We start from the raw sequence: 25,906 nt of genomic DNA, 5'->3' as shown, positions 1-25,906 counted from the left end.
AGGACTTAGGGCCACAGTTGTTGGAGGAGCGCATCTGTTTATGCACGATTTGACAAATCTGTTTGCCACTTCTGTTTTCTGAGCACCTTTCCTGCTCATATCCTCCTTCTACCTTTAAAACCGTGCTTGCCCAAGTGAGCAGTTGGGGCAAGCCCCAAGTGAGCAGTCCCAAGCCCTCCTGGTGGGCACAAGCTTTGTCTCTGGGTGTTACACAACTTTCTCCGGGGGAGATCCACAGAAACCCCTGTTTTCTGCAGATACAGCACCAACAAACCAAAACACAAGTCTATCTAGGTCCAGCTAGATGAAGCAGTGAGTTTACTGAGGTCATGGATAGCAGCTTGGGTAGCTCAGCAGCTGAACCAAAAGCCCCACCTGAGCCCAGGAGCCAGTTCAACAGTGCTAGATCGCAGTCAACCCACCCACAGTTAACCTTTTATTCCTGCACGAATTGACCAACTCCCCATCCACCAAGTCCAGCCTTATGTCCAGGGCCAGGATTATGTCCAGCTGGAGGCTGGAAAGCAGGGCTGGCTACAGTCTCAGGTGCAGATCGGATGGTGCCGCCTCCTCTGAGTGGGTGTTATCAGAGCTGATCTTGTAAGGGTTTCGTGGGGATAACAACAGCAGCTAAGCAAGCCCAGAGGACAGAGTTCTATCGCGTTCACACACACAGCAATGTAGAAATCTAGGGCCCAGAGCCTAGTGGTGTGGTGATATTTCATTTATATTTTCATAACTAAAGCTTGCTTGAAGATCATAGAGTCAAACAGCCACAGCCACAGTAGTCAGCCAAACAGACCAGGCAGTGGGAGGCACACACCTTTAAGCCCAGTAGTCACCCCAGTTCGCCATTGAAACTGGGTAGTAGGGTCTGGAGGGATGGCTAAGTGGTTAAGAGTACTGACTGCTCTTCCAAGAGGACCCAGGTTCAATTCCCAGCACACACATGGCATCTAACAACTGTCTTTAACTGTAAGATATGACACCATCACACAGAGATGCATGCAGGCAAAATGCCAGTGTACATAAAATAAAAACAAAGAGGTGCCTGCCTTTAATCCCAGCACTAAATAGAAGAATATAAGATGGGAGGAGACAAGTCTCAGCTCAGTCTCACTCTGAGGATTCCTGGAGGCAGGACCGCCATTTTGCTCTGAAGTAGAGGAAAGAGCCAGTGGCTGGCTGCTTTGCTTTTCTGATCTTCAGGTCGAACCCCAATATCTGTCTCTGGTTTTTTCTTATTCGGGCTACATAGCTGTGCTGGCCGTAATACTAGCAGCTGCCTGATATCGTGAGCCACACCCTGCTAACAGCCAGATCGTGAGGACAGAAGGACCGCGTTCTTTAATGTATTTGGTAAGAGGCAGACAGTGCCGACTTTCGACTTTGCACATCACGTGTTCTCTATTGCAATCGCCTAACTCTGCTGCTGTTGCAAAGCAGCCCAAGCACTTCCCAAGGCAGTGAGGGGGCTGTGGTGTGGGAAAGTGCCATTTACCAGTGCAGCTGGACCTGGTCCAGTTGGCTGTCAATTGTTGTAACTCACAAGGGCCCTGAGAAAGAGCCTCTCCTTCCCCACGGAGATGGTAGCTGAGGGCTTCTCCCCCTACAGTCTTGTCATTTTAGATCTTTCTAGAGTCAGGTATCTGAAAATTTTCTGAAACTATTGAATTCGCTGGGGAAGCTTCATTCGGGGTTCTGTGGTTGTGAGGAGCAGGTCCTCACGGCTGGAGAACCACGGGCAAGGCGTTTAACCCTTACAACCTATATCTCCTCATATACAGTCTGGCAAGCTGGCTCTGCCACATCCCATAGATTATAGCTGAGATCATCAACTACCTGGTGCTGATAATAGAGCGACCATTCCTTTGCAGATTGCTTCATAGATTCCTATTCAACCCCTAGAATCTGTGAGGTGGGCATCATTGCCCCATTTACGCATGCAGGAATGGGAGGACGGAGGGTCTAAGTAGCTTGCAGAAGGTATCCTAACTGGTAACTGGCAGAACCAAGGCTCAAAACCAGGTCTTTAGATCCCAGTGGAAGATGGCTTTAAGGTCAACCATGTTCAGGCACATGTCCTTGTGTCATGATTAAGCACCCTTTGGGTATATACACAAACTTATTACTGGGTCTTGAGGAAGGTTGTTTCCAAATTTTCTAAGAAATCACCTTACCAATATCCAAAGGGCTGTACTAGCTTGCACTCCCACCAGCAATGCAGGAGTGTTCCCTTTTCCCCACAACCTCTCCAGCATAAGTTGTCATCAGTGTTTTGATCTTTGCCATTCTTACAGGTGTAAGATGGAATCTCAGAGTTGTTTTGATTTGCATTTTTCTGATGACTAAGGATGTTGAGCATTTCCTTAAGTGTCTTTCAGCCATTTTAGATTCCTTTGTTGAGAGTTCTCTGTTTAGGTCTACAATCCAGTATTTATGATTATTTGTTCTTTTGATGACCAATTTCTTGAGTTCTTTGTATATTTTGGAGATCATCCCTCTGTCTGATGTGGGGTTGGTGAAGATCTTTTCCCATTCCATAGGCTGCTGTTTTGTCTTGTTGACCGTGTCCTTTGATTTACAGAAGCTTTTCAGTTTCAGGAGATCCCATTTTATTAATTGTTTCTCTCAGTGTTTGTGCTGCTGGGGTTATATTTAGGAAGTGGTCTCCTGTGCCAATGTGTTCAAGTGTACTTCCCACTTTCTTTTCTATGAGGTTCAAAAAATCAGTAGCTCTCCTTTACACAGATGGCTTTATGTTGAGGTCTTTGATCTATTTGGACTTGAGTTTTGTGCATCGTGATAAATATGGATCTATTTTCATTCTTCTACATGTTAATATCCGGGTATGCCAGCACCATTTGTTAAATATGCTTTCTTTTTTCCATTTGATATTTTTTGCTTCTTTGTCAAAAATCAGGTGTTTGTAGGTATGTGGATTAATATCTGGGTCCTCGATTCAGTTTTATTGGTCCTCCTGTCTGTTTTTATGCCAATACCAGGCTGTTTTCAGTACTGTAGCTCTGTAGTAGAGTTTGAAGTCAGGGATTGTGATGCCTCCAGAGGTTTTTTTATTATACAGGATTGTTTTGGCTATCCTGGGTATTTTGCTTTTCCATATGAAGTTGAGTGCCATTCTTTTGAGGTCTGTGAAGAATTTTGCTGGGTATTGCATTGAATCTGTAGATTGCTTTTGGTAAGATTGCCATTTTAACTATCTCAATTCTACTTACCCAAGAGCATGGGAGATCTTTCCACTTTCTGGTGTCTTCTTCAATTTCTTTCTTCAAAGATTTAAAGTTCCTATCGTACAAGTTTTCTACTTATTTGGTTAGAGTTGCTCTAAAATATTTTATGCTATTTGTGGCTATTGTGAAGGATGATGCTTCTCTGATTTCTTTCTTGGCCCATTTATCATCTGTGTATAGGAGAGCTACTGATTTTTTGAGTTAATCTTGTATCCTACTACATTACTGAAAGTGTTTATGAGTTGTAGAAGTTTCTTGGGATCACTTATGTAAACTATCATATCATCAGCAAACAGTGAGAGTTTGACTTCTTCTTTTCCAGTTTGTATCCCCTTGATCTCCCTTTGGTGTTTTATTGCTCTAGCTAAGACCTCAAGAACTATATTGAATAGATAGGGAGAGAGTGGACAACTTTGTCTTGTTCCTGATTTCAGTGGGATCATTGTGACTTTCTTTTCATTTAGTTTGATGTTGGCTTGCTGTGTTTTGCCTTATGTTTAGGTATGATCCTTGTATCCCTGCTTTCTCCAAGACCTTTATCCTTCATCATGATTTTTAATAGAATCATGTGGGACTCTCAGTAGCTCTCAGTGACAGAGTGCTTGTCAATCATGTCTAAGGTCCTGAGTTCAACCCTAGCACAAAACAAAAGTAACAGTAACAGTAAGTTATTATTATCAAGATTTATGTAGACCTGGGGGCCAAGATTCACCTAGTACAAAGTAGATTTGAAAGGGAAAATATCAAGCCTTTCTGGGTCCAGATCTAAAGTCCTCAGACCTTCAGCTATTCCAGCTCCTTCTCCTCTGCCACCTCCCGTTCTAATGTGGGCCAGACCTGGAAACGTGGGGACGAGGCCAAAGCCGAATGCCATGGTGTAGGAGGATCCCTGCCAAGAGGAAGGGCAGAGCTGGGTGTGAGGAGGCAGCATGAGCTGTATTGGTGGGGTAATTCAGCTCGGTCTAATTTGTGTCTTTCTTAACAAACTGCCAAGACTACACAAACAGCATAGTTTTTCAAGGGGAATACCCGAGGCAGAGTAATCGCTGCTGGCTGTGTGAGGCTGGTGAGTAAAATTTGACATTTACCAAAAGAACTGAATGTGTAGGCTTATTGTTGTAATCTACACTTTTCTTTTCTGAAAGCCCTCTTTCATTCCACATACCCTATGTGCCAGCAATCATGACAGTCTGTGTTTCAAAAACGTTCTGTCGGCCAACTCTGGGGGAAGATTAGCTGTTGCCATTCGCTCAAAGCAAACAGTCCATGTGTCTGCCCAAATGCTGAGTTTTTTGAAGATTGGCATTAGCTTGGCCTTCATTGTAAATGGACCTGCAGAAGCATAGCAGGAATGAACATGGGGCGGAGGAGTGGAGGACACAGCATCCAGCTTCTCCTTCATGCATGCTGCAAACTGCGTGTTTCCCAGCCGTCACAGGTCTGTTGCTAGGGTCTTTTTTTCTTCCCTTTTCCTTTCTCCTTTCTTTCACATGAGCCATCACTCCTTGAAAAGTGGCTTTTTAGCTGTCAAGGCTCATCCAATGGAACGCTACATTTTAAAACAGAAATAGCTTGCCAAGATAAGGACATATAACATGAAGCAAGTATGAATGAGAGCCTTGTGCTTGGTGTCGCTCAGCAGCAGAGTTCTTGCTCAGTATGTTCAAGTTCCCAGCACTACAGAAACCAAACCAAACAAAACACAAAGAGAGATTGAGAGTTTTCCCCCAAATGAGCTTTCACAATAAGCATGGTAAGCTCAAGATGAAAAGTTCCTTAGACTTAGAAACAACTCCACGGTCATCGGGACCTGATTCTGTTTCCCCAAACCTCTGAAAGCAAAAGTATTGCAAAACAGAATAGAGAACACAAGACCTGCCTGCCCCCTGGGACCCGAATGTGTTTCCACCTCGGCAGTACATCACCCATTAGGCATTCTTCTGGCCTATCAGACACATTGGGTAATTAAGAATATTGGAGTAGACCAATTAAAAAAAACCTCCATCTACTAATCACATGTGCAAGTAACCAATGATCAAATCCATCTAAGATCCTGTCCATAGACAAGAAACCAATAACCCCACAAACCAAACAACAACCCCACCAAAACCCCAAAACCAAACAATAAATAAATAAAACCCCAAACCAAACCTCTTCTACTAATAGGCTTTTGATATCACGACGTCAAAATCTGGTTGTACTGGATGAGTCAGAATAGAAATTCATCAGGTCAATAGGCAGAGTGAATAACACAAGATAAAAAGACTCAGATGAGCCAAAAGTGTTGGCACAGAAAATAACCATGGTTGGAGCTGAAGCTCAAGAGCTCGTGACTTTGGCAAATTATTACTTGATGTAATGGTGTTTCGCATACTGTGAAGTTCGAGGGATATAGACAATGCCTGTTTTTATTCCAGTTACATCCTGAACACCAAACAGCACCCAACTTAGAGTCAGCATTCAGTAACTATTTTGTTAATCAACAAAATAATAAATGAATGAAGTGAGACTTGTCCTCTTGAATGTTTCTGCCCTTTGATCCAGGAGTGATTCTCACCATGGATTACCTTCGGGGCAACGTGACTGAGACGCCATGTAGACTGTGTGCTGTTTGGTCCTCCCTGTTTTGCTTTCCTGCTCTTCATCAGTCCTCAGCTATCTCAGAACATTTATACTTAGAGCTGGTTCATATCATAAACCTACTTGTATTGCCTCAATGGATGAAAAAAAAAAGTATCTGTCTCATATGCTTTCGTCTCGTCCTTTTAACAGCATGATTAAGAATGAGAACGTTGAAATATATACATCTATAAAAGGAGCTTAAATGGAGTTACCGTATATTGGGGAACACAATGTCCTAACTAGATATCATGTGCTACCCAGTAAAGTCCCCAGTACCAGAAATGGGTTACATCTTTTTGAGTTACTGTCCAAAGAGGTACCACAGCTTCTCCCAATCGTTACAAATTATGTGTAATGCTATTGGTCACCCTTTGTAACCTGATGGTTGTAGAGATAAGTCCTGCCCCTAAGGGGGCGTGTTCGCCTCGGGCTAATGTTTGCCTATAAATTTGGCTAGCACGCTCCCAGCCGTTGCTTCTGCTTTCCTGGTCTCCTCCAGAACGGTGGTTCTGTAAGTCTATTTCGCCATTAAAGCTGTATATATAATTTTACAATCTGTCTGCATTCGTTTACGCCGATACATTTTGGCGTCCAACGTGGACTATTTTGCCCCCCACTCAAGCGGGTAGCCCGCTAGCTAACCCTCCCGGGTGCTGTTTTTTAGTTCGTGACTTGGGCCCCAGTGCCAGGTCCGAGACATACTCGGCGACACAGGCCCATTCTGCCCCGCCTGCTCGCCAGAGCAATTAACCCCTCCCTCCCTGCCTTGGCTAAGTTTGGAGCAGAACCCCACTGCCTGAATTAGCAGAAACTCAAGTACCTGCGGTTTTGCGACAAAAGCCGCCACAGCTGCAGATTTGGTCTGATACAAAGTGACTTGGCCTGGCGGTAGTGGCACACGCCTTTGATACCAGCACTTGGGAGGCAAAGGCAGGCGGATCTCTGTGAGTCTGAGGCCGGCCAGGCAGTGGTAACGCATGCCTTTAATCCCAGCACTTGGGAGGCAGAGACAGGCGGATCTCTGTGAGTTCGAGGCCAGCCTGGTCTACAAGAGCTAGTTCTAGGACAGGCTCCAAAAACACACAGACCACCACTGGCAGGAACCGATCATTGCAGGTAAAAAAAAATTTCTTTTATAAATAAAATGTCTGAACACATTAGTATTCAAGAATTTAACAGTTTTTTTAATTGTACCATGTAGGAGATTTTACAAGAGGCGTCTATCACCCCACAAGGGGCGCTGATCTGGCTTGTCTTCCAAGTTAAGACAAATTGGGGTGAAGGATCTGAGCGTCCACGCCCACGCCATTCATGGACTTCGCACAAAGCAGCTTCTGGGAAGCACATTACAACCTAAGTGATTATCAAGTGGAACACTTGACAGAGCGCGGCCGTCACGGGGTTAGCGTGCATCAGGCACCGAGCAGAAGCCAGTGCTGCTGGCGTCTCCCCATACAGGCAGCTAGAGTTCAATGACTCCGAGAGTTCAAGGCCCCGGAAAGCGAGCCCTTTCCTGCAGCAGCCTGTATTTAACTGGGACAGATGAGGCGTTGTGCAGCTAGGCCAAAGTCATGAATGTGGCTGGGACCAGCTCAAACCAGAAAGGGGAATTAACAGGATAAATGTGGGGAAGGGGCCACAGCATCCTGAGCCGCTACACCTTTAATCCCAGCACTTGGGAGGCAAAGACAGACGGATCTTTGTGAGTTTAAGGCCAGCCTGGTCTACAGAGCGAGTTCTAGGATAGCCAAGGCTTCACAAAGAAACCTTGTCTTAGAGAAAGAGGAAAGGAGGAGAGGAGGAGGAGAGGAGAGGAGAAAAGGAGAGGAGGAGGAGAGGAGAGGAGAGGAGAGGAGAGAGGAGAGAGAGAGAGAGAGAGAGAGAGAGAGAGAGAGAGATATCTGGAGCATGGGGGGAGAGGGGGAACAGAATCTATGATGTCATTATCTGACCTCTGTGACATAGGCTTTTGATACCAGAGAAAGCCGCTTCCAGGGAATGAGCCCCTCAGCTCCCACTGGGGGCAGCAAGGCCGCCCCTTAGGCAAAGCTTTAGTCTCGGGGAGCCATTTACCCTCTGACCCTACTGTTGCTGCCACTGGTTCTGACAATCACCTCTGTAAAGGCCAGGTTGAGTGAGAGGGACACCATGTGAAGGGTGACAAGTGGCCAGGTGAGCCAGCATTCCAGGAAGTCAGGATGCTTACAAAATCTGTGTGTCAGGGATAGAGGGACAAAACCCTGCACCACAGAAGAGCTCTGCCTGACAGAGGCCTTGAGGCACCACTAGGAGTGGAATTCAGGGTAAGAGTCTGTGTAGGGGTCAGAGGCTGGAGGCAGAGGAGACTGTTTTGTGACTCTGCTTTCTCTTCCCTTTTTGAGGAAGTGTCTTGGAAACAGCAGAAGGAATCCACATTGGTAAAACTGCCTATGATCTCCATTCCTTTCCCATCTCCATCCTTTCCTCTATCCTTCTGATCTGCTCCGCTGCTTTACCCTTCTCTAAAGCATCCGCCAGGTTTTCTGACCTCAAAGGTGACAAACAGCTAGTGTCTTTGCTGTTATGTTGAGACAGATGCCTGTAACCCAGGTTGATCTTGATCTCCTTGTGTCCCTGCTGGGGATACAAGCTATAGCCAGCATGCCATGCTTATGTGCTCTTGGAGATCAACCCCAGGACTTCATGCATGCTAGGCAAGCGCTGGCTCTACCAGCTGAACTACACCCGAAGACCTCACATTTAGGGTTGTGATAAGTTCACACTGGAACTGAGTGCCTGGAGCAGAGTCCAGAAGTGGACCGATCGTTCCAACATCCTGATCTCTGTCTTTTTCTCTGCAGGTCTTCCAGACTGGGTCGTCTTCTCGGTTCCACCCAGAGTTAGGGTTGCCCCTCGGCTCCCAAGGGACAGCTCTCATTCCCCATTTCCGTACATCTCTAGCGAATGGCTAAGAAAAAGTGAAGAGCCAAGCTTAGATGCAGGCTCCGGACTGAGCACGCGAGAGACAAGCAGAAGAGGCTTCGTGTTCCCTTGGCCTGCTGCTGACATCTGCAGTGAAACTAGGCAGCGGCCACACTGCTGTGGCAGAAGGCAGTCACCAACTGGAAGGTCTCTAATTAGTCTTGTGGCCCCTCCCACTTTTTTTCCTGGATTCAAGGCAATGTTGCCTCAAAACAAGGACCAGGTGCTGCTACAGAACACAGTACCCCCAGGGTGTCCCCCTCAGGTCCTCTCACAGTTTGCTGACTCCCCTCCATCCAACTTAGCATCTCTCTCCCCCCATCAGTCCCTCCCACCTCCCCACCTACCTTTGCCATCTCACAGGCCAGCCTATTTTTCCTTCTCTTCTCTGCCACAGCCCCACTCTCCTGGGCCTCACTTCAACTCTTCCAAATCAAATTCTGACTGTGTTTCCCTCCCATTCTCTTCCTCCCTCCCGAGTTTCCCCACTTTCTTTCACCAGAACTACCCTTGTCTTCCTTCACGACACTCATCCCCTCCCCTCAACTACCAGCTGGGCGCCTCCCCTCCTCTTTCCCATCACTCTTCTCTTTCCCAGGTACAAAATTCCTCTCCTCACTCTTGCCAATCTCCTCCCCAGCTCCAGGGCATCCATAGTTCCCCAGCCACGTCCCCCAGCCCCAGCCCCCCTTCTGGAGGGATTTCCAGTAACAAACAAACACGGCAGTGTCCTCAATCCAAAAACACCAGGTCCCTTGGAGTGGCAGGGGGATGCAAGGCAAGCAAGGTGGACCCTGCAGAGTTCAAGGACCCAATGGCCCTCGCCCAAGCCCTAGCCGACCGTGTGGGGCGCCGCAGAATTGCAACAGATCTCCAGCTACTGTTTCTGCGGCGCATGTGGCTCGGCACATCCACACCCGGCCAGGCCCCAGTCGTGGAGTATCCCATTTGTCTACAGTGCCTCCGGCCCCGCACCCGGTCTTGCCCCACCCCCAAGGACAAGATGGGGGCAAGGCTTCTTGCCTTCCCTCAACTACTGCCCTGTGCTCAGGGCCAGGAGTCTGGGCCTCTCCGCATAGGTATTGGCTTCGGCCTCCACTTGTCTCGGGGCCAGGCCAAAGCCTTGCATTTGCTACCACCAAAAAAACGACAAGAAGCAAGTCCTCAAGGAGAGGTCGTCCTGAGGCAACCGCCTACAACCCAGACCCCAGAAGCTCAAGTTATGGACACACTCTCCCAGGCCGGGCCCCTCAATTTGCAGGCCTCCAATCACTAAAATCCAGCCAATGTTCCGTGCCTCCAGCTCAGGCACCAAGATGGGTCACTGCCTCCCTAAGGCCCAGATTGTCTACAGCCCCAAAGAGGTTGGCGACTCCAAAATCTATTCTCCAAAAGTTACCACCTTAATTCCAGAGCAGCGGAGACCCTATGGAACACCCTCTCCAAACCCCACCCTCCCTACCAGGACTTCTCAGACCTTAGGAAGCCACAGCAACACCTTGAAGGGCTGGCTGGCCGGAGGCCAAGTGTGTTCTCCTGCCCTGAACCCTGGAAACCCCTTGTGGAGTCTGCTCTCCCCTGGTTGAAGACCAGAAGCACCCAAGGCCCCATTCAGCCTTCACTGTATCCAATAAAGTCTAACCCTGAGACTTGTGTCTGAGTCCTACTGTGCCCACAGGGTGGATTCAAAGGCTATAGGATAAGGTCTCTCAACAAGGTTGGAGGGAAAGGAAGGTCAAGGACAGAAAGTGCCACACATCCCAGTATCTGAGCTGCTTAGAGACCTCTGCAAGGCCCTTTTCTGGTTTAATTCTAGTCTGTGGACACATAATTGGAATCAAAGAAGAGGTCACTGGGCCCATTTCTCAGGGCATGCCTGGGTGGACACACAGCAGCCCATTTTCCTCATTGGGAAAGACATGGCGAACAACTCATTCACAGGCAAACAAAGAAATGCCATGTACAGACCAGAAGGCTCCAGGACTGGAGAGATGGCTGAGTGGTTCGCTAGCTGCTGCTCCTGCGAGTTCAGGTTCAATTCTCAGCACCCATATGGCAGCTCAAAACTGCAACCCTAGTTCCAGGAGACCTAACACCCGCCTCTGGCTTCTGTGGGCACACTACACACGCCAGAGAGAGAGGGGGGGAGGGGAGGGAAGGAGGGAGGGAAGGAGGGGGAGAAAGAGAGAAGAGAGAGAACAACTTTAAAAGGGGTAGCAGTAGCCCCGCAGTGGTGGTGCATGCCTTTATGTAGGGATAAGTCCCGACCTTAGGGGGCGTGTTCGCCTCGGGCTAATGTCTGCCTATAAATTTGGCGAGCCTGTTCCTAGCTGTCTCTTCTGCTTTCCTGGTCTCCGCGGGAACGGTGGTTCTGTAAGTCTATTTCTACATTAAAACTATATATATTTTTACAATCTGTCTGCATTCGTTTACGCCGCTACATTTTGGCGTCCAATGACGGGCTATTTTGCCCCAGACTCAAGTGGGTAGCCCGCTAGCTAACACAGCACCCTCATGGGTGCTGTTTTTTAGTTCGTGACTCCGGCCCCAGTGCCTAGTTCGAGACATACTCGGCCACACAGGCCCATTCTGCCTTCCTTGGCTTAGTTTTGCAGTGGAACCCCACTGCCTGAATTAGCAGAAGCTCCAGTACCTGCGGTTTTGCGACAAAAGCTGCCATAGCGGCAGATTTGGTCTGATACAAAGTGACTTGGACGGGCAGTGGTGGCGCACGCTTTTGATACCAGCACTTGGGAGGCAAGGGCAGGCGGATCTCTGTGAGTTTGAGGCCGGCCAGGCAGTGGTAGCACACGCCTTTAATCCCAGCACTTGGGAGGCAGAGACAGGCGGATCTCTGTGAGTTCGAGGCCAGCCTGGTCTACAAGAGCTAGTTCTAGGACAGGCTCCAAAAACACACAGACCACCACTGGCAGGAACCGATCATTGCAGGTAAAAAATTTTTCTTTTATAAATAAAATGTCTGAACACATTACTGTTCAAGAATTTAACAGTTTTTTTAATTGTACCATGTGGGAGATTTTACAAGAGGCGTCTATCACCCCACATCTATGGATCCTTCTGGGATTCGTAGTTTTCATTGTCACCAAATGGTTTGATAATAGAAATATGATAAAGTCTTTACGAGGCAAATCCAGGATTCTTAAGGCAGAGATTGAACGCTTAAAAACAATTGAGAATGACAACAAACTTCTCAAGAATCAGTTTGAAGTTCTCCAGGCTAATAACAATCTTTTCAAGAATCAGTTTGAAGTTCTCCAGGCTGATAACAATCTTCTCAAGAATCAGTTTGAAGTTCTCCAGGCTGATGTTAAGGAGAAATTCATTACTATGGAAGAGGGAACAGCTGATCTGGATCGTAAGGTTCAGTCCCTTTCTGTAGGAACTGAAACATTAGTGGCTGATATTAAGGAGAAATTCATTACTATGGAAGAGGGAACAGCTGATTTGGACAATAAGATTCAGACCCTTTCTGTAGGAAATGAAACATTAACTGAGAGAATCAAAACTGCTGAATGTGACAATAGATTTTGTCTAAAGCTTATGACAGATTGACGGAAAGATTATCAATACAAGAAGGAACAGTTTATGCCATAAAAATTATGTCCAAAGATGAGATGTTATCTCTAATGGACAAACTTCATACTTTAGAATCCTCAATGAAGGCTTTGGAACATAATTCTGGACAGGAGATTCAGACATTGCAGAAGGCAATGGTGAATAGACTTGAAAAGATTGAGGAATTTCTAAATTCTGATGAAGAAGAGCAAAGGGTAGAAAGGCAAATTTTAACTACATCTGTGGGTAAATCTCTCTGGGACAATTTCCACAAAGCTCTACCTACAGCTCTACCTGCCTTTCCAGTAATAACAACAGAGAAGGTGATTGGTTCCATAAACCCTAGGGTCATCAAGGAGGATACATAGGAGCCTGTACGTATGAATGACCTCAAGGAAATTAAACAGGCTGTCATGACTTTTGGGATGCAAGCCTCTTTTGTTAAAGAGATGCTAAGATCTTGGGCCACAACAAGCAGAGCAACCCCCTCGGACTGGCTCCAGCTGAGCTCTGCAGTACTTGAGAGTGGACCACAATTGAAATGGCAATGCTTATTCAGGCAAGAGGCTAGACTCTTAGAACAGCAGGAAAAAGCAAAGGGAATTGACATTTCCCTAGATAAAATTCTAGGTGAAGGGCTCTTTTCCGACCCTCAGGAACAAGCTAATTTGGATGAAAACACACTCTCCATGTGTACTACAGCAGCCTTAAGGGCTTGGGACAGGGTACAAGACCCAGGACAGAGAATGGAATCATTTGTCAGAGTTAAACAGGGTCAGAGAGAACCCTTTAGTGACTTTTTACAAAGATTAACTAAGGCTGTACAAATAGGGATATCTGACCCAGAAGCAAGATGTATAATGATTGAGTCTTTGGCTTATGAAAATGCAAATGTGGAATGCAAAAGGATTATGGGGCCTTTAAAGCTCAGATCAGCGCCTTTGGAAGAATGGGTCTTGCATACACTCAATGTTGATACATTTGATTATGGCACTGAAGCATGGGTAGAAGAAGCAATTTCCAATGGTAAAAGGAGACACCAGAATACCAAATGTTTTAATTGTGGCAAAATGGGTCATATGAAAAGGAATTGTAGACAACGGATTTTCAGAAATAATAATAATAATAGTAATAATGCATCTTTCAGAAATAATAATAATGATGTATCTTCTAGAAATAACAGAAATAGGAGGACTCAGCCTTCAGGTTTATGTAGAAGATGTGGAAAGGGCAGACATTGGATGAATGAATGCAGGTCTACAAGAGATAGACAAGGCAACCTGATACAGTCGGGAAACGTGAGAGGGGAGGCCTCACAGGCCCCCATGGCAAACGTGGTTCAGTCATTTCCAGTTTCTGCAGAGAACGTGCCTCATCAGGACAATTAGGAAGCCCCATGCCTACTGTTACAAGCAATAATGATCAGAAAGATAAGTTACGTGTGTTTTGGCAAACTTCTATAAATGATCAAAGACCTAAACTGAGAGTGTGTGTAAATGGCATTTTTATTACTGGTCTGCTGGACACAGGTGCTGATGTAAGTATCATTACCCCAGAATCTTGGCATCCGTATTGGCCTCTTCAGAATGTAAATGTTCAGCTCCTGGGAATTGGAACCCTATCTCGAGTAAGGCAGAGCACGAGATGGGTTGAATGTATAGGGCCAGAGGGACAAATAGGAAAATTAAAGCCATATGTAGCCAATATCGCAATGAATTTATGGGGTTGTGACCTATTACAACAATGGAATACCGAAAATAACATTCCTGCTACTTCTAGAGCCTATATTTCTGAGAATAATATTAAAAGATATTACAAACGGAGAAAACCGGCCATTCGGGCTGTACAAGAACAAGCAATTGATGTCCCTTCAGAGATACCAACAGCCTTGCCTCTAAAATGGTTGACTGAGAAACAAATATGGACAAAGCAATGGCCTTTAGCTGAGGAAAAGTTACAGGCTTTAGAACAGCTGGTACAAGAACAATTAGATGCTGGACATATAGAAGAATCTTCCAGCCCTTGGAATTCTCCTGTATTTGTGGTTAAGAAAAAATCAGGTAAATGGAGAATGGTGACAGATCTCAGGGCCGTCAACAAGGTTATTCAACCCATGGGCCCTCTGCAATCTGGAATTCCTTTGCCCTCTTTATTACCAAAAGGATGGCCTCTCATAGTTATTGATTTAAAGGATTGTTTTTTCACTATACCTTTGCAAAAAGAAGATAGAGAAAAATTTGCCTTCACAGTGCCTACTTATTACAATTCTCAACCTTCGAGGAGGTACCACTGGACCGTTCTCCCCCAGGGTATGTTAAATGCCCCTCCCTGTGAACCAACCATTGCAAATAATACGCAAAAAATTTCCCAAATCTATAGTATACCATTACATGGACGACATCTTGTTATCCGATTCAAACATGGATACCTTGAACAGACTGTTTGAAGAAATAAAGATACTTTTACCTAAATGGGGATTGCAAATCACTCCTGAAAAGATTCAGAAGGGAGATTCTGTTAATTATTTAGGTTATAAAATAGGTTTGCAAAAAATTAAGACACAAAAAACACAAATTAGGAGAGATCGCCTATGGACTCTTAATGACTTTCAAAGACTGTTAGGAGACATTTCCTGTCTACGACCAGCTATTGGAATAACACCTGATCTAATTATTCATTTGAACAAAACCTTGGATGGTGATAAAGATTTAAACAGTCCCAGAGAATTAACAGCTGAAGCAGAAAAGGAACTGACAATGATTGAGGAAAAATTACAACAGGCACATGTGGACAGGGTGAATCCAGAGCTCGATTGTATTCTCGTCATACTACCATCAAAAATTTCTCCTACAGGAATTTTAATGCAGAGAGATGATATTATTTTGGAATGGATCTTTTTACCACATAAACCAAGTAAGAAACTGAAAACTTATGTGGAAAAAGTCTCTGAGTTAATTATAAAAGGCAAGCTGAGACTTCGTCAACTAGCAGGCATAGACCCAGCAGAAATTATAGTGCCTTTCACTGCTGATGAACTAAAGAAATTATGGGAAGATAATGAACCATGGCCAAGAGCTTGTGCTAATTTTTTGGGAGACAGTAATAACAACTATCCAAAAAACAAGAGGCTTAACTTCATAAAGAGAACTTCTTGGATTCTTCCTCGAATCGTCCGTGATGCTCCAATAACTGGAGCCCGTACATTCTATACTGATGCCAATAAATCAGGGAAGGCAGGTTACAAATCAGAAGACTTGGATAAGGTGGAACAAAGTCTGTATAATTCTGTCCAGAAGGCAGAATTATATGCCATTCTTATGGTGCTAAGGGATTTTAAAGAACCTATTAATATACTTACAGATTCACAATATGCAGAAAGAGTTATTTTACATATTGAAACTGCTGAATTTATACCTGATGATACTGAACTAACCTCATTGTTTCTCCAGGTTCAAGATTTGATCAGGAACAGGCTTTGCCCTATGTACATAACACACATCCGATCCCATACGGGTCTGCCAGGTCCTCTAGCACAAGGTAATGCAGAAATTGATCAATTACTGATTGGCAGTGTGCTACAAGCCTCTGAATTTCATAAAAAAACATCATGTTAATAGCAAAGGTTTGAAGAAAGAGTTTTCAATTACATGGCAACAAGCTAAGGAGATTGTAAAGAAATGCCCTACTTGCTCTTTCTATAACCAAACGCCACTGCCTGCAGGGGCTGATCCAAAGGGCACCCAAAGGAATGAAATCTGGCAGATGGATGTGTTCCACTTTGCAGAATTTGGCAAATTAAAATATGTTCATCACACCATTGACACTTATTCAGGCTTTCAGTGGGCAACTGCTTTAAGTTCAGAAAAAGCTGATTCAGTAATCACTCATTTATTAGAATGGCTATCATGGGTATACCTACACAAATAAAGACTGATAATGGTCCTGCTTATGTCTCTAGGAAAATGAAACGGTTTTTTGATTATTACAATATCAAGCATGTTACAGGTATACCATACAATCCTACAGGTCAAGCAGTCATAGAAAGATCAAATCGAACTATAAAGGATATGTTGAACAAACAGAAAGGGGTGGAAAACACCCCCAGAAATAGGTTACATAATGCTTTGTTAACCTTGAATTTTCTCAACGCTAATGAGAAGGGAACAACGGCTGCAGAAAGACATTGGATAATGGAAAAGTCTACTGAACTAAATCAACCAGTTTATTTCAAGGATGTGCTGACCTCACAATGTAAGCCAGGAGATGTGCTACGTTGGGGAAGGAGTTTTGCTCTTATCTCCACAGGTGAGGAAAAATTGTGGATACCGTCAAAATTAATAAAGGTTTGGTCTGAAGAAGAGAAGCCACTTAGGAAAGATAAATAACAATTCTTGCATAAGGATGGCGAGCATACTGATGGTAAGAAATACAGATAGGTTGGAGGCAGGGTTCTTTTCTTATCTCCACAGGAAAATACTCATCTTCAAAGAAATTGAGGGACCCTGAATATTTAATTACTGATGGATGGACACATTTTGTAAGTATTAACATATATATATATATGTATATATATATATATGTCTTATTAAACATTTCTTTATAAATATGTAGAGCTGGTTTTGAAGTTGGACTCTGGCTCAGTCCCTCTCCAATTCCAAGCCTGTTAGTAAGAGAAAAACCCAGAGTTTCTGGAGTTTCTATCTCATGTCAAGAGCCATGATATGGGACAGAAAGAAATATGAGTTTAGAAAACATCTTTGCTTTTCTTCATATTTATCATACTTTTCATTGAATATATCTATCATGCCTTTCATTGAATATATATATGTATGTCTATATATGTCTATATGACTAATGTTTAAGTTTTTCACAATGAACAATGAGTTTTTCCTGAAGTGACATTTGAAGTTTCCAGGAAGAAGATGGGGCCCCACAACAACAACTCTACCTGGTTGATATGACGTCATGATACTGATAGCGCTACTACAAGACCTGTTTTGGATACCAGCTGCACAAGACGATCCCAACTTGGTTAGCTGAAATGGTGCACATCTTGTACAACATTCTGGCCAGACCTGCACAAAATACTCAGAGACTATTGGCAATTTTAAAAGACATTGATCTTGAAATTTAACCATCATTTTACTTTCACAGGATCCCCCAGAAAGAACGTCGCCCCCATGACAGCTGGAAGTAATTCTAGAGGACGACGTCCCCTCTCTCAGTAAAATTTGCCCCTGGGTTTAGGGACATCATTTAGGGGTAGGGAGGTTGGGGGAGGAATTTTATACGCTCAGGGATCATTTTGGAAAAAAAAAGAGGGAATGATGGGATAATAGATTTATAATTGTGAGTTACTGCTTTTAGACAAATATATTGGTATAGATTCTTGTATATTGATACAAAGTTAAATTATATTGACTATTGTATGCATGCATGTTTCTATCTCTGTTTAAAACATTTTTTATGTATTGACATATATTGTATTGATAAATATATATTGTATATATTTACCATATTGCAGTGTACATTTCTACCTCTGATTAAGATACTTATATAATGTTTGTGTATTGATATATATTTACCATATTGCAATGTATATTTGTACAGTGTTTATATTTGGAGGTCATTATCCTCATTTGTTACACAGTTGTTTATTGTCTTAGTCTTTAAGTTCGATAGATATTGAGAATTATATAGAAAAATAGTCATCTAAGTTTGTCATTTATAATTAGACTAATCAGGTTCTCTAGATATATAGAGATTATACTCAGTATAGATAGATAATCTTCGACCTCTTCAAAGAGCTGTAGAAAATGGCCTTTAATCTAACTCAGAGTTTCGTGATAGTGAGACACAATTGCTCCTGGCAACACCGCTCTATTCCCAAGAGAATGTTGAGCACCAAAGACACTCCACCTGGAGCCTTTCTATTTGGCAGAACTGGCCTTTGGGCAAAGAAATGCCCATACCTCAACCACTGACAGAGATACAGAGCGTGCATCAATGGATAAAACAGGACTGTCATATCCTGCCAAGACAGGGTAAGATAGTTTTGAAAAGTTCCTTGCCTTTAATAATGGTATGGCAGTTATGTTAGGCCTTAGCCAAAATTGGTTGACTCAACATTGCAAACGAGACTTTGGGTGATTGCCCAGGTAGTCAGTTGTCTCTGTCAATTGTTGCACATTTTGGATATATCTCGTTTGTTGAGTAGTGTTTATTCCCTTCTCAGATCTTTGACGGAGTTGAAGATTATATAATTGTAGTTACTCTCTACATTATTTAGACTCCTTGAGATAGAATGTTTAGCAAAACTTTTGTTCTCAATATTGTTTGTTATATTTATTATTTGTTATTATTGTATATAGTTGTATTTGGTTTATTTCTGTCTTATTTAGACAAAAAGGGGAGATGTAGGGATAAGTCCCGCCCCTAAGGGGGCGTGTTTGCATCGGGCTAATGTTTGCCTATAAATTTGGCTAGCGTGCTCTCAGCCGTCGCTTCTGCTTTCCTGGTCTCCGCGGGAACGGTGGTTCTGTAAGTCTATTTCACCATTAAAGCTGTATATATATTTTTACAATCTGTCTGCATTTGTTTATGCCGATACAGATGGTAAGACCCTGTTCCTGAAGACACTACATACCTATGCTACAGAACATGGAGAAATCAAGATGTACTCAACTGGAAGCTTATCCTTACTGATTAGCATTCATAGTGCTGGAAAGTGCTATACATGCTGCCAGAGGACAAAAGTAATCACCAATTTACCCAATTACCTGGCAAGCTACAATAATGACCTGTCTGCAAGATATGCCCACTGGTGTAATAATGGCACAGATGTTACAAGAGTAACCAACCACTTTTCAACTGGAGTTAAGGCCTACTCCATGAAACGGAGCCCATACGCATCACTGTTAATGAGGCCCTGAGACTAGATAGGCCATAGGCCCTAAGGAAAAACCTACTACTACTATTCTGCTAAAGGAACGTAGGAATACAATGATGCCTAATGACATATTGATATACCCACAGATTAGTGCATCACTCAGCCCTCAGTGGAGAAGCTTCTTCTTGCAGGAGATAGTAACTCACATAAAACTCCACAACTGGATACTGTGCAGAGTGAGAGACTTTGAAGCCCTCCACATTCATTGGGAACTGTGCTGGGCAGGGTGCCTTATATCACACATGTGTGATCATTAAGTTCTCACAAGGTATTGGTTTCCTTCCTTTTGATGAAAATGGAAACGAGTCGAATGTCTTGTCCAAGGTCACAGAGCTGTGGGGTTGGGATTTGTTCTCAAGCTCTAGGAATGGCTGGTGTTCATGCTAAGTAGCCAATACACAGAGGAGGTCACCCCTGGAATGCTTGACAAACTCTGCGAGGATATCTGATCATAATCTTGTGTTCTACTGCTAGCACCAAAATGATTCATGGTCATGAATCTGCCCCAAATGTGGAGTTCATGGGGATTTTTCTTGCTTGCTAAGTTGATCAAGATGAGGTGGTCTGAATATGCTGAATGTGTAGGAGTAAAGAGCTGAGAATCCAAGAATTTGGGCATCACTCCTGTAACCATGCCAACCCTGCAACCAGATTTATTCTGTGGTTTCAGGCAAACCAACGTTAACCCTTCAGAATGCAGCCAAATGCCCAGCTAAATGTCCAGACTTGTTACTTTTCAGACAAGGTGGACTTTGAAACTGAATTGGGCTGCACTGAGAGAGCTTTGAGCTCCTGGGAGAGCTACACCAGATAACCATTTTAGTCATTAACCACAGTATCACCTATTCATTTAGTAACCCATTTGACAAATGTTTGTTAAGTATTTACCACCTGCCAGACTTCGCCTGGGGTATTGAGGACGTGGAGGTGAACAGGACAGACATAGCCAACCTTCACAGAGCTCTCTCCATACACTGGGGATGGTGAAGTGTTATGTATTTACTATAGGCATGGGGCTAAGTGCTCACCTGGAATTAAATCACTTAACCCTTGCAACTGACTTGCAAAGTAGAGAAATCATCTCCATCTTGTAGAAGAGCAAAGGGTTCAGAAAGTTGAAGCATGGCGCCAAAGTACAGGTCACTGCCAAAATGGATCTCTCTGACTTCAGGGCTGTGCTCTCAGCTCTTATAGTCTTGGCGTCTATGTGAATATCTATCTCCCTGGATTCCTGTCGGTGCTTGTAGGGGTATCTGCTCGCTAATGGGTGCTCCATGAATAACTTATTAACTCTTGAGGCAAGCTAAGTACAGAATGTACTAGATAAAGAGATGGCTAGGTTTAGAGAAAGAGGAATGACCTTCTGAGGAATGAGACAGTGGACAAGCTGGGACTCAGGAATGAGAGCTGGAGAGACTCCCTGTGAGCTGGTTAGAAGCCCCCTGGCCAGGAACCACCCCTGTCAGAAGCAGTCAAGAGTAGAGAGAGTAGAGGACTAGTGGCCATGATTGACAGAAGATCGTTTTCCTGGCTGCCACTGACGGGAAACCTTTAGTCTTGGCTTGTTTGTATTTTTCACGTGGCTTGGAAGGTGATACACAGAGAATGGTCACAGACTGACCCAAGACCGTTTTCCTGGATGCCACTGACAGGAAACCTTTAGTCTTGGCTTGTTTGTATTCTTCCAAGTGGCTTGGAAGGTGACACACAGAGACTGTTGATGTCGTGGATGCTGGTTGTCTCCTGCTTCTCAGATCCACATCCGTCCCCAGAGTGGCAGTTTGTGGGACTGTGCCTGTGTCTGAGTGAGAGGTCTGGGTTGAAAGCTACCACCGGCTGCCTTTATAAGCCGAGCATCCCCAGGCTCTTCCATCATCACGTCTGCCACTGGGTCTTGGATAGCTCTGTTTTGGAAAGCATGCTGATTTTTTTTTCTAACATCCCTGAATAAAAATATTTTTTCTAAGTGGAGTTATATGAGGTAAACAATATCATTGCTATCATTTGGGGTAGGCCAGAGCAGGACACAACTAGTAAGGGTCCAGGCACCAAGTGTGGCTTCCTGTGACCAGGTAACTTCAATAGCCTGAGGCCCCTCTTCCTGCTGTTCAAGCCCTGTGCAGAGCTTTCGCTCGAATGCAGTTTGTAGCATCTTGCTTCCATCCCACCAATGCAGCAAAGGTGATGGAGTCATGCCTGGATTTGTTATAAGAGCTTGCAGTCTCTCTTCCTCTCGTGGGTTCTCAGCTTCCGGCTCTGTACACAGGCACCAGTGAAGCCAGAAGAAAACACACAGCTCAGAGTGTAATGGAAATCCAGCCCAAAGCTCCCCAGAGGTGAAGATCCACCAACGGCTCTGAGTAATTTGGAAGCTGGTCCTTGCCCAGTTGAACCTCACATGAAACCCCAGCCTGGCTGATGCTCTGACCGAGGCTTTGGAAAGACCCGACGCTGAGGCTCTAGCTAAGAACTCCCAGGGTTGTGAGTGTGTGCTGTGTGTGCTGTAGGTTGTTGAACTGATGATTTGTCACACTATATGGAATATAAGGAGCAGCTCATCTGATACCCTCTGCTTTATTATCTCTCGGCAACGCAGGGACGATAATAAGAGCAATAACACCCACAACAACACAGCTATTTTTAGGCAATAAAATGAGAAAACATGAATAAAATGCAATAGACGTTGAAATCTCTTTACAGAGTAAGAGGTCTGTGCAGGAGTATGAAGAGCAGAAGAAAGGGGTGGGGATTACTTAGGACAGTAGGGCTTCTCTGCAGCATGAAACTTGAACCACCGGGGATCTGGAATCAGGACACTAAAGAAAGGGAAGTTGGGAGCTCCAAAGACCATTATGAGAGTGCAGACTTCTGGGGTGTGATGGTGAATGGAAGCTGTCTCCATGTGACAGAAAGAGTAGAAAACATTAGAAGGCACAGAGAGGGTGACAGGACAGCTGAATAGTGTGGGGAAACGGGTTAATGACTCAGCAGAAATGAGCCAGGAGCAAAGGCTCTGCCTGCATGACTCATCAGCCAGCAGACATGGAAATTGCGTCCTAAAGGTAATTCTGGTGGTATTGGTGAGAAAAGCTTGATAGTGCTATCACCAGACAAGGTTTTGCATGGACGTGGTCAGACAGTGACTCATCCTGTATGGGTCATCCCTGAAGAGATCCACCCTGTCTTAGTCTGGCTCTTCTTCAAGACTGAGCCACTCTGGGACCTGGTAACAAGCAATCCCAGGTCCCTGCCTTCCATAGTCTTTGGAAGGTGGCAGTCATGGATTGGGGATGGTCTTGACAGGGACACATCACGAAGTTCCAATAGTAGGTTTCAGCTATGCCACGCATGGCCATTGGTCCCCTGCACACTTCAGCAAGAAGTGGGGTAAGGGTAGAGTCTGAAAACCCTAACCTGGAGGTCAGCAGGAAGCTTGAACTACCTCTGCCCAGCACTTTTCCACTGGAAGAACAGAGAACTCTAAAGTGAGAGCAGTGGGCACTCACTATGGCCTCTTCCCTTCCACAAGGCATTTATTGCCCAGCAGGATCAGAAAACACTGGGACAGGATCTCCTGTGACCCAGCACAGTGCTTCACCTACCTAAATGACACCCAACACAGTGGGGGGACACACTCTGGACTGGACATTAGCCCGCCTAAGGTGTATAAACTTGGGAGGGAGGAAGGGAGGGAGGGAGGAAGGGAAGGAGGGAGGGAGAGAGAACGTGCCTTGTCCTCAAACTGAAGAGATCGGATGATCAGAGTAGCTTCTGGTACATAAAGAACAGAAGTCTCCAAAGTGATTGTGCCACTGTTGGGCAACTAACCCTTGGCCACTCTGAGCTCAGCACTAGTTTAAATATAACAAAACAGATGCTCAACTTCAACCTAACTTTAACTGAGCACACCTTCTACCTGGCAGGCTCCAAGACGACAGAATTTGGGAGGCAGAATTTGGAACTGCTGTTCCAATACACTGCTTTTGTTGCTGTTTCGTTTTCTGTTGGCACTGTGTTTTTCTTCTTTCCTCATTTATTGGACACTTCCTACTACTGATTTTAGATTTTATTTTTAGCTATGTCTATAAGAGCATGTCTAAGTGTGGAGTGTGTATGATTGTGCTGCCCTCTGAGATCACAAGAGAAAGTTGGCTCCCCTGGAGCTGATATCACAGGCAGTGTGAGCAGCCTGGCGTGAGTGTTGGAAATTGATCTCAGGTCCCCTGCAAGAACAGCACTTACGGTTCTGACTGCTGAGCCACCTCTCTCGCCCTTCTTACGATTATTATTTTCAACAGCACCTTAATTGGTTTTTCATCCCCTTTCTTATGTTTATATAATATTTCTTATGTGTTGTGTGTGTGTATATCTGTCTGTCTGTGTGTTCCATACACACATGCATGTGCAGATACAAGAGTACATATGCACAGAGAGAACAAAGGACAACCCTGGGTATCCTTCCTCAGGTGCCGGCTACCTTTTTATTTGAGACAGTCTCTCATTGTCTTGGTCCTCACCACTTCGACGGGGCTGGCTGGCCAGTCAGTCATAGGAATATGCTTGTTCCAGCTCCCTGGAACTGGAATTACAAGTGCCTGGCTGTTTTGCATGTGGGTTCTGGGGATCAGACTCAGCTCTACATCCTTGCAAGCACCTACCACTAGAGCTAGCTCCTCAGCCCCTGATTTTGTATTTATCTTTATCATGCAGTATTAAATAACAACAACAAACTTTTTGACCTTTTCTCTTCCTAAATTCTTTTGTTCATTTTTTTTCAACTCAAATTCTTCTTTCTTCTTCCCATTTCTATTCTGTCTTTAATTTATTCAACAATAATTTCTACTTTTATACTAATACATTTTAATTAGGTTTATTCATTTTATTTTGTGTTTTGTCTTCATAAATGCATGTGCACTCCCTCCATGTTTGATGCCTGTGGAGGTCAGAAGAGGGTATCAGATCCCCTGAAACTGGAGTTACACATGGTTATGAACCACTATGTGGGTGATGGGAAGTGAACGTGGGTCCTCTGCTAGAGCAACAGATGTTTTTAATCTCTGAGCCATCTTCCCAGTTCCAGTAATAAATTTTCAACCTTCTAACTTACTTTACATATTTTACCACTTTCTTTCCTATTGTTATTCACGCTATACTAATTTGCTTTAATTTACTTAAAATCTATTTCTATACCTGGTTTGGTTTGTTGTTACACCAGTTTCTCTCCTCCTTTCCAAGTGGAGTAGGATCGAGCCCTTAATTGAGAGCTACTCACTAAGACTTCCAAATAAGATCAGAAAAGGCATTCATCTAAACAATGCACACTGCTCACTCTTCTCAGATGCCTGTGGAACCTCCTCTAAGAAGGACCACATTAGTGTATTCCATAAGTCTTAACAATTACAAGAGACTGGTGTACATTTTGTTTTTACCAGATTGTAGTGGAATCAAGCAAGAACTGAAGAGCAGTATCCAGTGAAACAATACAAGTATACAGAAATTAAAAATTGCATTTAATATTATTCTATTTATTGTTATTGTGCGTATGTGTGTGTTTGCATGCATACATGCCGTGCAGAGGTCAAAGAACAACTCTGTGGGGTTGATTCTTTTCCTTCCACCTTTACACAGATTCCTAGGATTGAACTCAGGTTATCTGGCTTGCAGAGCAAGCACCCTTATCCTCTGAGACAAGTTGCCCCCACCCCCAAATGCATTTTTGAGTGGTCACTGTATCTTTGAATAAACAAAGAAGGAAAATTTAAAATCTTTGGAATTAATGAAAATGCCAGTGTTGGGTAATATTATTTTAAGGTATATTGTTTTGTTTATGGTGCATTCATTTAACTCCGTGAAGCTGTGATTCTTTGTCTGTCTAAAACAAATGATAGTCCAATAAAGAGTTGAATGGCCAATGATGAAGCAGGAGAGAGGAATAGGTGGTGCTGGAAGGCAGAGCGTATAAATAGAAGGAGAAATGAGGAAGAGAAGGAGTAGTGAGAACATCAGGGGCCAGCCATCCAGTCACCCAGCCGTCCATGGAGTAAGAGTGAAAGTAAGATATACAGAAGAAAAGGGAAAAGCCAGAGGCAAATGGTAGTCAGAATAAGAAAAGCTGGCAAGACCAGTCAAGCCAAGACCAGGCATTTGTAATTAAGAATAAGCCTCCAGGTGTGATTCATTCAGGAGCTAGGTGATGGGCCCTCTAAAAGAATAAAAGCAAGTAACAACATTTTGATGCCCAATATGGGGCACCAATTATTGTCCTTTTCTTTACATTGTTGCTGGCTGTTAAGCCATGGCTGTCTTATCGGTCACCGAGACTCCGCTTCTACCAGCAGCCCTTATAACACAAGAGCCGCAGCTCAAGGGAATTCCGTTTCCTCGGGCACTAACTTTTTCAAAACTACAAAGGGAACTTATCTAAATCTCTGTCCCTCTAAAGAACTCAAAATTCAAAGGTTGAGATGGAATTCTGCTCCTCAGAGAAGCTGAATAGCAGGTAGCTCCCTCCTCTCCTCTAGCATCTCTCCAGAAGCTCTCATGCTTT

At 44.2% G+C, this 25,906-nt stretch overlaps 1 protein-coding gene across 1 annotated transcript; it reads left to right on the top strand.

Moving 5' to 3' along the window:
* The first annotated feature begins 8,751 nt into the window (after positions 1 to 8,751).
* LOC121439769 (proline-rich protein 30-like) lies at positions 8,752 to 10,178 on the top strand. The gene has a single exon (XM_041640398.1). The coding sequence runs from the start codon at positions 9,034 to 9,036 to the stop codon at positions 10,108 to 10,110; it is 1,077 nt and encodes a 358-aa protein (XP_041496332.1). The 5' UTR covers positions 8,752 to 9,033; the 3' UTR covers positions 10,111 to 10,178.
* Positions 10,179 to 25,906: the final 15,728 nt, after the last annotated feature.

Source organism: Microtus oregoni, unplaced genomic scaffold, assembly GCF_018167655.1.
Source record: "Microtus oregoni isolate MIOR12 unplaced genomic scaffold, Mior012 000062F_ref0000492, whole genome shotgun sequence".
In the NCBI taxonomy this organism is placed as follows: domain Eukaryota; kingdom Metazoa; phylum Chordata; class Mammalia; order Rodentia; family Cricetidae; genus Microtus; species Microtus oregoni.
Note: the sequence above shows the minus strand (reverse complement) of the source record. Positions and strands in the feature narration are given on the sequence as shown.